Source organism: Xenopus tropicalis, chromosome 1 (genome assembly GCF_000004195.4).
Source record: "Xenopus tropicalis strain Nigerian chromosome 1, UCB_Xtro_10.0, whole genome shotgun sequence".
Lineage (NCBI taxonomy): Eukaryota > Metazoa > Chordata > Amphibia > Anura > Pipidae > Xenopus > Xenopus tropicalis.
Genome location: NC_030677.2, coordinates 119,057,872 through 119,072,100, shown reverse-complemented (window position 1 = coordinate 119,072,100; position 14,229 = coordinate 119,057,872). Strand labels below are relative to the sequence as shown.

The 14,229-nt window shown below is 39.8% G+C and overlaps 1 protein-coding gene across 1 annotated transcript; it reads left to right on the top strand.

Moving 5' to 3' along the window:
- Nucleotides 1-4,327: 4,327 nt before the first annotated feature.
- On the top strand, nt 4,328-12,613 carry rps6 (ribosomal protein S6). The gene is made up of 6 exons (NM_203821.1): nt 4,328-4,363; nt 6,167-6,298; nt 7,406-7,616; nt 11,355-11,501; nt 12,142-12,299; nt 12,476-12,613. The coding sequence occupies exons 1-6, from the start codon at nt 4,358-4,360 to the stop codon at nt 12,569-12,571; spliced, it is 750 nt and encodes a 249-aa protein (NP_989152.1). The 5' UTR covers nt 4,328-4,357; the 3' UTR covers nt 12,572-12,613.
- Nucleotides 12,614-14,229: the final 1,616 nt, after the last annotated feature.

The following is a 14,229-nucleotide window of genomic DNA, read 5'->3' as shown; positions in this document are numbered from 1 at the left end:
GTTCCACTGAAAGTGGAAGTCCTTAACCATTCTGAACTGGAGTCACCCCTCCCTGGAGTCACCCATCGTGGTATCTGTGCTTTTTGTTTAAAAGGAAAATAAGCTGAAAAGCCTCTTAATTAATATCATGTATTGAGGTGCAATATAGAGACCTATTCTGCTTTGGTGACATAATGCTGAATAACATTAATGCATTTTACACAGGGGTCCACAAAAAGGTAATTTAGCTTATTCGGTTTTAGTTAACTCTAAGAACATTACTGGTTTTATAAACGTTAAATGATCCCTCCCCTACATGGGATACCATAGCTTGATGGGATGGTGGGACTCTTTAAAACATAATAAATATAAGACAATATAGTTACATGTATAACCATATCCATACTCCTTATTGGATAATGGCAAACTGGTTGTTGTTGGGTGTATGCACAACCTACTAAGTAAATCTTTAAACTATTAAAAATGACTGAAGAGGAAGGCAGATAAAGAAACTAGATATCTATATACAGAAATACAGGTTGATAAGTTAAAATGACTGGTGTCCCTTCACACTTACAGTTTTTTAGGGACAAGAATACTGTTTGTGATTCGGTTCTGGACCAGTCATATTCCACATGCCCTGCTTATGAACATTATCATGAATGCTCTCCAATAAATGCTCTTAATGTAAATTGAGTTGGCATGAACTGAACCTGGACATGTACTGTATTTTGTACCTCTATCACAATTAATTTTAACCAGGTAAACATGCTACACAATTAACACTAGATACAATGAGTTGTATAATGCGTCTGTGTATTTAAACAAGTTCAAGAACTAGTAAATGAACCAAAATTAACGTCTGTTTCCTTCCTTTTTTCCTTTCAGATGTTTTTTTAAGCTTATCAGTTGAAAATCCCTTGTTTTCATTCCTGTTCTCTTGACTGTCTGTACATCTTACAGCCTTGTGCAGAATTCAGTTTGGCCCTTTTTTTGCAACAGGGCTCGAGGACTAATGTGACACTGGCTGTAGCTTGAGCTAGTAAGTTCCAAGTTACAGCTAAAATTGTTTCTCTTGGTAAGAGGGGAGCTGGAAAAACATAAGGCAGTCCCCTCATACAGAAACATCGGGAATCAGATAGGTAATGTAAAAGCACTGGGCAAATACTTTTAAGGCAAAGCTATGAATAATATACAAAGACAATGTTATGACAGATATAAAAAAAAAGGTTTAATTTCTGGTGTCAGCTAACCCTTTATAAGAAAAGCAATAAACATACATACAAAGAAAACCCCAAGTGGGATAAAATAGTCCAAATTTGAAGCAGGGTTCTAGATCAATGAAGACCAATTTAATATTTAAATGTGATTTTTAGCAGGCTTAAGTTATGGAGATCCAAATTACGGAAAGATCCCTTATCCGGAAAACCACATGTTCCAAGCATTCTGGATAACAGGTCCCATACCTGTACTATATTTCTTAAGTTCTTCCTGTTGTTGAGGTGACATTTACTATTTTACAAAGACTTACATCATTCCTTTAATCAAAGATGTATATATGTGTATGTATGTATGTATATCTTTATTTATAAAGCGCTACTTATGAACGCAGCGCTGTACAGTAGAATACATTAATACAAACGGGATTATTAAGATAATAGATAAATACAAAGTATAACAATAAATACAGATAAATACAGTTGCAATAAGTTAAGAGTCAAAGACACAAGAGGATGATGGTCCCTGCCCCGTAGAGCTTACAGTCTATATAAAAAAAAAGATTAGAATATATCTTGCAGTACAGTTTTTAAAAAAAGAGACTGCTAGCTCAGAGGTGACATATCAGACATGCAAAGTCAATTACCTTAAGTTTTATATTAATGTGTAAAGCGGATTTCCATCTAATAAATTATTTTTATGCATACTGAAAAAATGTCATTATAAACAATCTTTCAATATTTGTATTAGATATGCAAAGTCAATTACCTAATTCCACATCTACTGCCAGCTTCTAAGATCTCAGATTAAACCCAGACTTTATATTTTATGTCACTAGCACAGGTTGCATCTGGATCATTATTGTTGCCATGGACATTATCATAAATGCTCTCCTTGTGTATGTACCTATCCACCCAATGAATGATTTTTATGCATACAGAAAAAATGTCATCAAAAGAAAACTTCCAACAGATGTTAAAGAGTACACATGACATAAAAATTGTTTCCCCCACAACAGAGCTGCAGGCTGGCACATTTCAGATAGGGGAACATTAGGGGCACATTTACTAAAATCCATTTTTTTCTTTGCTTAAAACACAATGTGGTATAAATTCGGAGTAGCTACGATAATTCATGATGTTCTAAAATGTCTCGACAATGCTTTTATTGTTCGTACGAAAATATCACAATTGCGTTCTGAAAGTCACAAAATTTTTGTGCCGAAAAGTTTGTTAACGCCGCAAAAACCTTTCTTGCTTTGGAAGCCTTCCATAGGACTCAATGGCACTTCGAACTTGCGAAACCTGGCGAAAAGATAGTCCCAAGGAAAGTGTAATCAAAGCATTAACGAATTCCGAAATGTTCACAGTCTTTGTGCAAAGTACAATTTTTTGGTGAAAATTTAACGAAAACCACGGAAAACTTGTGGAATTTTAACAAACTTTTCGCATACATTCCAAAATGTTCTATAAATTAGAATACGAAATTATCTCAAAATTTTTTAGTAAATGGTCCCCTTGTGGGCACATTTATCAAAGTACGAATTTTGGACATTAAAAAGTACGTTTAGGAAAAATTGGGATTAAATACGAACATTTCTGATGTGCGTTAATTTTGTTGCGTCGAGCTTGTCTGAAAATATCGTGGTACGATATTAGGGAATGTTCGTATGCGAACGATCGTAAACGGCGGGAAAACCTTTCTGACTCTGAACCTTCAGTGCATGATTTTGGAAGCCTCTCACAGGACTCAATGGCACTCTGCAGCTCCAACCTGGCCCAAGGAAAGTCACGATACCGAAGCTTGAATGAATCTGAAAATTTTGTACTCATTGCGACAAATACGATTTTGTCGCACAAATTGTTGCAAAGTAGAAAAAAGACGTGCAAATTAACAAGAATATTGCAGAAAATACGCAAAAGTTGTAAACTTTAGAACGAATATGAATTTTTTGTATTCGGGCCTGTTGTACTTTAATGAATGTGCCCCTAATTGTCACTTGAAAAATGAACCATCCAGCCAAACGGTGGTAGACAGCCATTTTTGGGGCACAAGCAAGGCATTGTGGGAATTGGCAGTCCTGGCTGTTTACCATACAACTAGGGGCACATTTACTAACCCACGAATCCGAATCGGAAAAATTCCGATTGGAAAACGAACGTTTTGCAACTTTTTCGTATTTTTTGCGATTTTTTCAGCACCTTTACGACTTTTCGGAAATTGTTGCGACTTTTTCGTTACCAATACGATTTGTGCGAAAAAACGCGAGTTTTTCGTAGCCATTACGATGCGCTTGTATCTTGTCGCGACTTTTTCGTATTGAACGCTCGTAAGCGGCGGGCGAAACTTTCAGACTTAGCATGATTTTTGAAGCCTCCCATAGGACTCAATGGCACCCTGCAGCTCCAACCTGGCCCAAGAAAAGTCACCATACTGAAGCTTGAATGAATCCGAATCTTTCGTACTCGGCGCGAAGGCTACGAAAAAGTTGCGACTTTTCGCGCAAGTAGTAACGCTACGAAAAAATCGCCAGATTTTGCGCAACATTCGGAATGGCAACGAAAAAGTCGCGACAATTTTCCGAAAAATCGCCAAAATACCGATCATTACGAAAAAAACGCAATCGGACGCATTCGGCCAGTTCGTGAGTGTAAATGTGCCCCTTAGTCATGGAAATTAGAAACTGCTTACTATTGCAATAACATTTATAGTAACTTAAATATGAATAACATCCATTTAATTATAATAAAATCTTTCTTATTATGATTTTTCTTTGGTAAGACATCTTTCTAAGTGAAAGTAATTATTTTACTATCAGCGCCTTAAATAAACCAGACAACCACTACTGAATTTTCTGGTAGATATGTAAGACTTATGCCACGCCTGAATGGTCTGTAGGTTCAGCCACCACTTCTCCCGTTTCATGGAGAGAGGGAATGGCGACCTGCAGGTAGGAATTCGGTACATGTTGCAGCTGCAAACAATCGCCGGTATCACCGTAACCGAAGAAAATCACCTCCAGCCAAAAGAGGGCGCTCGCAATGCGCACGAACGCTTCCCGTGACGTCAGTGCCGGCCTCCCCGGGTCTCTATGTGAGTTGCTTGCTCAGGGGAACGCCCTCTTTCCGGCGGGGGATCTAAGACAGACTGGTTGTTGGCCATGAAGGTGAGCTGGGAAACTAGACGTAAAATCCAGTACGGGAAAGGTTTTACAGGGAAAATAGTGGTCGTCCTTGGGAGATAAGATTGTGTGCTAGGCGGCGAGCTCCGTTTGGCTTGTTTTTTCGGCTGCTCAAGTGCCCGATTGAGATGGATTGAGAGGAGGCCCGGGAATCAGACATGGCGGCGGCCAGGGAACGCTGCCTGCTTATGCTGTTACTGAGTGTAGTCTAGCGTTGTACGGAAGCTGGCATACAGCTGGTAGTATATAAATGGCGGTAGTGCCCAGCTCCAGGCGCTTGCTATTTTCTGTCACTAGTAACTAACACTCAGAACATACATTTATAGGTTCAGCAGGCTATAAGTATATATTAGGTTGTTGTATAAAAAACAGCCTGCAAAGGACTATTATCATCTTGTGTGTCTGACGTGTAAATATTGGGATACCTCCCCCTTAACCCTGCGCTGGCTGCCTTACATTGAGTGCTGCCAAACAGCGTGGCCGCCAAGTGAGGCTGTGAGGCCGTGCTCCTGTGGGCAGCTTGTCAGTATCATTTCATTCTGGCTGCTTTGTTGGCAGATGTGTATCTGGTGCCTCCATACAACTGCCCATAGTGTGTACCTTGGATTGTAAGCCCCACTCTGACAGGGACTGATGTGCATGTGTTTATTCTCTATTGCAAAGGTTGATGCTATATAAAAGGAAAATAAAGGAACTTTTCTGTAGGTCTCTCTCATGCCTGCTGTTTTCAATACTGGGTCTGTGCTCCTGTTCTTCAAGAAGTTGCTGACTGTTTAAACAGCATATGAATTGGGCTTGACTTTATGACCAACTTTTCCATTGGATTTAATTTTGTTGTATGAATGATTTGCCTTCATCTTCTGGCACTTACCAGTCTATAGCTAACAATAATGATTGATTGCCTGTCTGGAAACAAAACAATAACTTTACTGACAGGAGAACAAAAAAAAATGGCCAAATGACACACAACCAGAGACCAATTGCAATAATAGAATTCTGCTGTCTACCCAATACTAAATGTTAGTTTTAATTTAAATTACCTCTTTAACTAATTTATAGTAATGTGCTAGAATAAATATTAGTGTTGTGGTTTATAAAAGACTTGCTCATGGGAAGGATTGGTTTTGTAGCATAAATGAGATGATTTAATAAAGTGCCAGGCCCGGACTGCCAATTTTGTATGTTCTGGCAAATGCCAGAGGGGCTGCTGTGAGATGTCACAGTCACTATTTAGAGGGCTGGTGGGGGGGCTGTTTGGGTCTCTGTGTACCTGAAATGCCAGAGCCAATTTTGAATCCCAGTCCAGACCTGTAAAGCACCAACATATTCTGTACTGCACAACAGTGATCAGGCACACAGGGATTGCAGTAGTCACAATATGATCATGGAAGTTTAACTGCATATACTTTGAGGTCTGATAATAATAAACCCCCTTTGTTTGATGGTATAAGCTGCAGTCAGAACAATTCACACACCCATGTCACCGACATCACGTTGTAACTGTCCAGGAATAAAGCACAGCACGCAAGGGAGGTTAAAAACTATTCAATTCAGGGCCCCTGAAGCAGCCTCCCACAACCATCTCAAACCACACCAATGGGCCCCAATACAACTTTGTGCTGTTCTGTTAACAGGAGGTAGGCAGCAGTCGGCTTGATCAGCCGTGTAGATAGGTTTCATTCTTCTTTAAGCTTGAAACACTGTCTAATATTTTGCCAGTACCTTATTTAGTCTGAAATCTTGTAATCATGCAAATGTGAACTACTAATGACCATATTTTATTTACAGCTTAACATCTCCTTCCCAGCCACTGGCTGCCAAAAGCTCATCGAAGTGGAGGATGAGCGCAAGCTGCGTACCTTCTATGAGAAGCGCATGGCTACAGAGGTTGCTGCAGATCCCTTGGGTGATGAGTGGAAGGTAGGCTTCCTTGAATGTCTAGAGAGTTTTGGAACTCTGATTTTGAGATTTTTTTTGCTGTTCTGTAATTGCCATCAGAACACATTCCTGGGACCAGATCAGGTGGAGGAGAAAGCAAATAGGTTCACTGGATACCGACTAAATGGTGGTTGAAATTCCAGTGGCAAGTCCTTATGGACAAGGAAAGTCTAATTCACAGGTTGATGCCATTATGTATCATATAGAAAAATATTTCTTCTTGCACATGCGGAATTCTGGTTACAGCACGAAGAATATCTGGAAAGACTAAGGGCAGATTTACTAATCCACGAATTCGAATCACAAATGGGAAAAATTTGGATTGGAAACGAAAAGTTCTGATTTTTTTTGATCGCAAATATCCCGAAAATGCTTACGAAAAAATCATATTACTCATGATAATATCGTATTGGCGATCCGAAAGTCACGAAATTTTCGTACTGACCATTGTAAACCGTGGCAGAGCCTTTCCGAATTTGTCGGACGGCCATGAAAAAATAGTCTAATACGCTCGGAGCGTTCGGGTCTTAGTGAATCTCCCCCTTAGATTGCACCAGGCAGTGGTAGCCATTTATTTGGCACTTCCAGTGGTCGACTTTTTGTCCTGTAATCTTTGTCCTTGCATTCTAATCTGGATCTGTTTTTCTGATTTTATTTTGTTTTTTTAGCCCAGCAGTTTTCAAGGGTGAAAACAAATTCGTATTTAATGTTCAATATGATACAGACACAAACAAACTACATTAAGTATAGATCATGTTGATCTCTTTTCACTGATAGATTGGATTTTTTTACTTGAGGTTCTTTAACCTGACTGTTTGGCCAACTTGACTGTCCCTTCTCACCCTGTCAGTTATAGCTCATAATTCTAACACATAAATATGGCAGCCCCCTCAAAGAGGAACATGGGGGATCAGATAGGTAATGTAAAAGCATCAGGCAAAATTATAAATAGCATTCAAAGACAAAGTTATGATTGATGTTAAAAAAGGTTTAATTTGTGGTGTCAGTATCTCTTTAATGTTTTCACGTACTTTGTTTTCATGTATTACAGAAGCATTTGGTTTATATTCATTTAAATGCCTTTTCTAGGGATATGTCGTTCGCATCAGCGGTGGAAATGATAAGCAAGGCTTTCCCATGAAACAGGGAGTGCTAACTCATGGCCGTGTTCGTCTTCTGTTGAGCAAGGGTCATTCCTGTTATCGCCCCAGGAGGACTGGTGAACGCAAGCGCAAGTCTGTTCGTGGGTGTATTGTGGATGCTAACCTGAGTGTCCTGAACTTGGTTATTGTTAGGAAAGGTGAGTTCTATTTAAAAAGCTGCATGCACACTCATTTGTGTACCTTATGCTGCTGATTCAGTTCAGTACATCCAAAATCTATATAGTATAGCTTTGCTACACTTAAGCTGGCCATACACGAGCAGATCCGCTCGCTTGGCGATGTCGCCAAGCGAGCGGATCTTCCCCCGATATCCCCACCTACGGGTGGGCGATATCGGGGACCATTTAGGTAAAAAAAATAATAATCCGATCGTTTGGCCCTGGGGCCAGACGATCGGATTATGTGGGCGGCAATGGGGCAGTCGGATCGGGGACCGCATCAACGAGCCGATGCGGTCCCCGATCCGACCAGATTTTCTAACCTGGCCGATCGAGATCTGGCCAATTTCAGGCCAGATATCGGTCGGCCAGGCCGATCTGCTCTCCCCTTACACGGGCCGATTAGCTGCCGAATCGGTCCAAGGGACCGATATCGGCAGCTATAGTCGGCCCGTGTATGGCCACCTTTAGGCCTTTTTACACACTTATTTGTCTCCAATGAGGCAGCAGTGCTTACTGACTTCTGATAGGAGCCAGAAGTGCTTGAATAGTGGTAAAGTGCATGTAAATGTTTTCCTTTCTTTAAAAAAAAAAAAGTAATGTCTTTATAACAGCACTCTCAGCTTGTAATTAAGCCTATTTATTAAAATTGTACCTTTTTTAGAGTCCTTATTTGTTCAGATGAAAATGGGCAGCTTGGTGGCTCATTGTTTGGCCTTGCAGCTTTATAGTCCTGAGTTGGATTCCACCACTGTTTTAATGGAGCTTGTGTTAAAGGACATGTAAACCCCACACACAAAATTTAATCAGTGAACAGCCTCTTTGAAATCTTTCAATACCTGCCACACTGGTTGTGCAGAGGTTAATAGTAAGGCTGCAACATCCCCTTAATCACTTAGATTTCCTTCTCCTTCTGTAACCCACTCAGCTCCCACCCTCAGGAGTTTGCTTTGGCTGTTGGCTTGTGGGCATGCTCATTTGTTTTAAGCTTAGATTACTAAATACACCCCCCAGTCTAGCAGCCAGTAAAGAGATGGCATTGCTGGTTCCCATAGAAACTCTGCTTCAATTTTTTTATCCTGAGCTCAGCTTTACCATTACAGTGCTCAACAAAGCAGAGACAGTTCTGCCTATGTGAGCTTGTATTCTTGATGAAATGTATGCTGAATAAGAGTTTGTGTATGTCTAGGCTGTTTGCAGATATAAATGTATCCAATTATGTTTCAGAGGAAAAATGGCCACCAGGTGAAAGCTGCTAATTTGGTTTAGGAAATTGTGATGGTGCTGGCAAACGGAGGGGATATATGCAGTACATATGATGCCATTTGGGTGGGGGAGGCATGCCCAAATGATACACATTGTAGGCAAATGTAGGCTTTACATGTCCTTTAAACCCATGTGTGTATGGGTGTGTGCTGAGAATGTGATAGAAAATATTATCTCACTTAGCTGTTTATTTATTAAAGGGCAAGAAAAGGCTAATTCACTGGGGGTGCCAAAATGTTATACACCCCCAGTGAATTATATTTACTTTTCTCCTTTTTAAGAAAAAATGCACCAGTCTTCAGAAAAGCTGTTCCACTGTCTTTTAATTCCCAATGATCCCTTGCTTTTGCTTGGCCTTGTGCATGTGCAAATGTGAGCCTTTGCAAGGTAAAGAAGTACGAGGACGCTGACTGAGGTGGTATCTCCCTGAGCCAGTGCTGCTTCATTGAACATTCTCTTGGGGACATTTAGCCAGTGTAACTTCATGGACTTTGTGCAGGATTGCTCTTTACTATTGATACATTATACTTGACACTTTCTTTGAGATTGTTCACACTTGACTGTTGGGTTAATACTATTGCACCAGCTAACAGTTAGGCAGGTTATATATAGGCATTAAGGTTGAACTTGATGAACGTATCCTTTTTTTTTTTTTTTTTTTTTTTTTACACTTACTATGTTACTGTGAATGCATCCAGGTGCACCTGTGTGCAGTTTTAGATTAACTCACATGTATGGCATTAGTGATTGGGTGGCATGGTCCCTTGCAGACATTGGGAGACGTTTGCTTGTTTTAAATGTTTTTAACAAGCCCTTTAATCTTTAGTGAAAGACTCACTGATCAATCGGTATTTGTAATAGCGAGTGTGCATGTATCTAGATTCTTTATCTAGAATCTTTGCATTAAGATTGTTTTTTTTTTTCCAGTGCTTTTTAATTTGGTTGCACTCTACTTTAAGTATTATCTAACAGCAGTGCATGAACAAATTTCTTTTTATTTTTGGTTATATGACACTGTGATGCTTCCTTGCAAACTTCCCTGGGCTGGTGAATTTTTTTTCTGAACAGGACCACTGGTCCAGGGTAAAAATAAGATTATATCCCTACACAGAATATCATTCAAAACATTGTATCTAAGGATATCTAGTGTTAAAGGATACTCCAGAGAAACACTGTTTTGGAATAAACAGTGCCCATAAATATTTTACATATAGCAGTTATTGTGTAATAGTAACTATACACCTGTGAAACAACTTTGTTCTTGATAAGATACTTAGAATTAATTGGCTTGAGCAGCTACAAGGTTTGTTTGGGGTTTTTTTTATTAACATTTATAAAGCGCCAACATATTCCGCAGCGCTGTACAATAAGTTGGTTTCATACATTGGACATACAGAGTAACATATAAAGCAATCAATAACCGATACAGGAGGTGAAAAGGGCCCTGCCCAAAAGAGCTTACAATCTACAAGCAGAAAGGGTTGAGACACAAGGTGTGGGAATGGGCATGACCAGAGTTGTGAGGGGTGTGGCACAGGTTATTGCTAAACTAGATTAGGGTAAACTTCTCTAAATAAATGCGTTTTTAGAGATCTCTTGAAGGCAGAGAGATTGGGAGAAAGTCTGACAGTTTGTGGGAGCGAATTCCAGAGAAGTGGGGGGAACCCATGCAAAGTCTTGAATGCGAGTGTGTGAGGAGGGAATGAGAGAGGAGTTGAGGAGCAGGTCAGTAGAGGAGCGTAACAAGCGGGTTGGATGGTACCTAGAGATAAGTTCAGAGATGTAGGGTGGGGCAGAGTTATGAACAGCTTTGAATGTGAGAGTCATTAGTTTGAATTTTATCCTGGATGGTAGGGGAAGCCAGTGCAAGGATTGGCAGAGTGGCACGGCAGAGGAGGAGCGGTTGGAGAGGTGTATGAGCCTGGCAGCAGTATTCATTATGGACTGGAGTGGGGACAGTCTTTGGAGGGGAAGGCCAATTAATAGGGAGTTACAGTAGTCAGGCGAGATATTATAGTAAATAAGAATTTTGGCAGCATCTTGGGTGATAAGTGATCGTATTTTGGAAATATTTCTTAGGTGAAAGTGACATGATTTGATAAGTGATTGGATACGAGTTGAGAAGGACAGGGCAGAATCAAGGATAACCCCAAGGCATCGGGCCTGGGTGATGGTAGAATTGTTAACCGTTATAGATACCTCAGGAACAATGTGGGCGTTGGATGGGGTAAAGAGAACCAATTCAGTCTTAGAGAGGTTTAATTTAAGGTAACGTTGGGACATCCAAGTGGAGATAGCGGACAGGCAGGAAGAGACGCGAGTTAGAAGCTCTGGGTTGAGATCAGGAGAGGAAAGATAGATCTGAGTATCGTCAGCATAGAGGTGGTACTGAAAGCCAAAAGAATTTTTAATCGAGATCCTGATTAAAAGTGCAGTTTTTTTGTATTTTAGGCGAGAAGGATATTCCTGGACTTACAGACAACACTGTTCCTCGTCGCCTGGGTCCCAAAAGAGCCAGCAGAATCCGCAAACTGTTCAACTTGTCAAAAGAAGATGATGTGCGTCAATATGTAGTGAGGAAGCCTCTGGCTAAGGAGGGTAAGTTGGCCAATAAATAGAGTTGCATTCTGATGTTAACATATATCTATGTTCTTTTTTGCTTTAACTGATGCAGAACAGTGAAATTGAAAGAACATTTTAAACTTCCCACCTCCTTGGCTCTTTTGATAGTGATATTTAATTACTATTAGTTAATTATCCATCCCAGGTAAACCCCTGTAAAAAAAAAAAAAAAAAAAAAACTCTGCATCTGTAATGCAGCAATTTTGGAAGGTATGGGTATGTTTATGGGTGAGTAAGAGAAGTGATATTAAAGTAAAAATATAATTGTTAGTACAGCTGTACTTTATAATGAAGAAAAAAGGAGTGAATTATATATGAGGATCAATATAATGGTGTCAAGGGGGCACTGTGTTAAACACTTTCTTGGAAATAGTAGAATATGGGGATGCACTTTTAGAAAACAACTGTATAAGGTTAGTGTGGTACAGATAAAAGCAATTTTAGTGCATTTTAGTCATGGTGGTTTGATGCCATGGTGGCTTTCCATTTATTCTTGAGAACAATCTTTTATAAATGCACTACATCATAAAGTAATAGACACTGTAGTATTTAATTTGATGTTGACATTTTACCAAATACTTGACCTGCATTTTACATTTGTGTATATTGTGTTTAGGGAAGAAGCCCAGGACCAAGGCCCCTAAAATCCAGCGTCTAGTGACCCCGAGAGTTCTGCAGCACAAGCGCAGACGTATTGCTTTGAAGAAGCAGCGCACTCAGAAGAATAAGGAAGAGGCATCAGAGTATGCTAAACTTCTGGCTAAGAGAACAAAGGTAAGTAGTTTAGTGTAGTGCATTAGCCCAAATCAAGCTCTTATAAAGATAATGCCTTTTGTTCAGCAGGTTGTCATTAGCAAATTGTTTTGTCACCAGTGTTGCTTTTTGTACCCTTTAGTGCCAATGCTTTATAGAACAAGCAATTCATCTTCTGGTTTTGTTGTTTTCTGTAGGAAGCCAAGGAAAAACGCCAGGAGCAAATTGCCAAGAGGCGCAGACTGTCTTCTTTGAGAGCCTCCACATCCAAATCTGAATCGAGTCAGAAATAAAACTCCATCATGTAAAAATAAATACATTTTGTTGTAAACTTACATTCTAGTTTGTTTTTTCCAGTTCTGTGATTGTTCTAGTGCCCCAGTTTTCAAAGTGAGTCTGCTAGGAATTAATCAGATTCCAGTTAGACATGGAGAACCAATTCAGCGAGTGTATTTATGCCAGTCAGTGAACAGACACCCTTGCATCTGGTTGACACCAAATTAATGAATCGGAGCCTGACCAACTTGTAGTGTATGTGTGTCTAGCTAAATTGCCCATTGCACATCAAAAATGCCATGTCCTGAGTTTTGATAACTTTCTAGGTTGAAAGTAGTTACTACTTTAAACACAAACATTTGAGTAATCCTGGGAGAATTTAAAACAAACCTTCACATCTGGGTCTCATTCTCTGCTGCAGTTGGTCTATGATTGGCAAATGCACATGACATGAGTTAAAAACCTGGGAGGCTCCCATTTATGCAATTACAATTTCAGTCTTAAATCTACTCCATATACAAGGTACCTACCCCAATATTATGGGTGACATTGTACCATGGAGACTACAAGTTAAAAGTACTGTAGCATTTGCAAGCCAGCTCCAGTCCAATTTTCTTCATGACAGATGTCAACAGCAGCTAAAAGTAGTCAAACAAGGAGTTAGTCTTGTACCATCAGAATATTGACCTAATGAGTGAGAAGGAATCCCTTCCTATTTCAAGACTTATCCATCGGAACATGGTCATATGAAGTATTAAGCTGCCATCAGAGTTGTCTGTTCAGGAGTCTCATTTACTGGCTTTTTGAAAACATTAGGGGATAAAGCTCACGCTTCACCAGTCAGTCCATGTTGTATCTCAAAGTACGAACAAGCCAGTATTACACAGATTTTCATCAATTTACATTTTGCGAGGAAGACTAAGAGGAAAAGAGATCTCACTTTCCTGTTGCAAACTGGATCAAAGATGTACAAATAACAGGTAAAATATAATGCAATTCCTCCTTTAAACATAGGAGCAAATTCCACAAAGTTGTTGCATCTCCTGTGCTGGGAAATCTATTTTGGCAGAGTCAGTGTGTTTTGCATGGAGATGTTATATGTCAGACCATGACCCAAAATACTAAGGCTGAATGACCTTATTCAATACCCTTTATTCTGTCACATGACCCTAGGAGACTAAAGACCATTAGACCAACACCCTGGGGGTGCATGTTGAGGAAAGTATATTCTCTAAGGCAGCAGCGAGGTTGTTTGTTTTAGTTTTTATATTGGTTTATGCGGAGGCTGTGTCTAATCTGTCTGGGCACTTTTAATCATGACCTTGATGCATATTCTAACACTAGAAACTTCCTGTGGCCATATTCTTTTGTTTAGACAATGTGGTATATGTCCTCTGCCCAATAAGCTACAAAATGCTTCAATTTACCCCATGCACTATGTGTAAGTTTCTGTAAGGTTATATTTCTTCTTTCCTAAGAGTCTAATCCAACAGGAGAGAACTGCTAGCAAGTAGCAAGCGTGTGGTTAAGCCAATGTTTGTACAGCCATCTAATAGACAAACTTTTCATGCCCTGGGAAGATCTATATTAATTTTGTGCAGATAAGAGTCCGTTCTGCTGCTACAAAAGACCAAATGCTTGTCTTTCATATTTTATACAGCCCATTCCATATTTA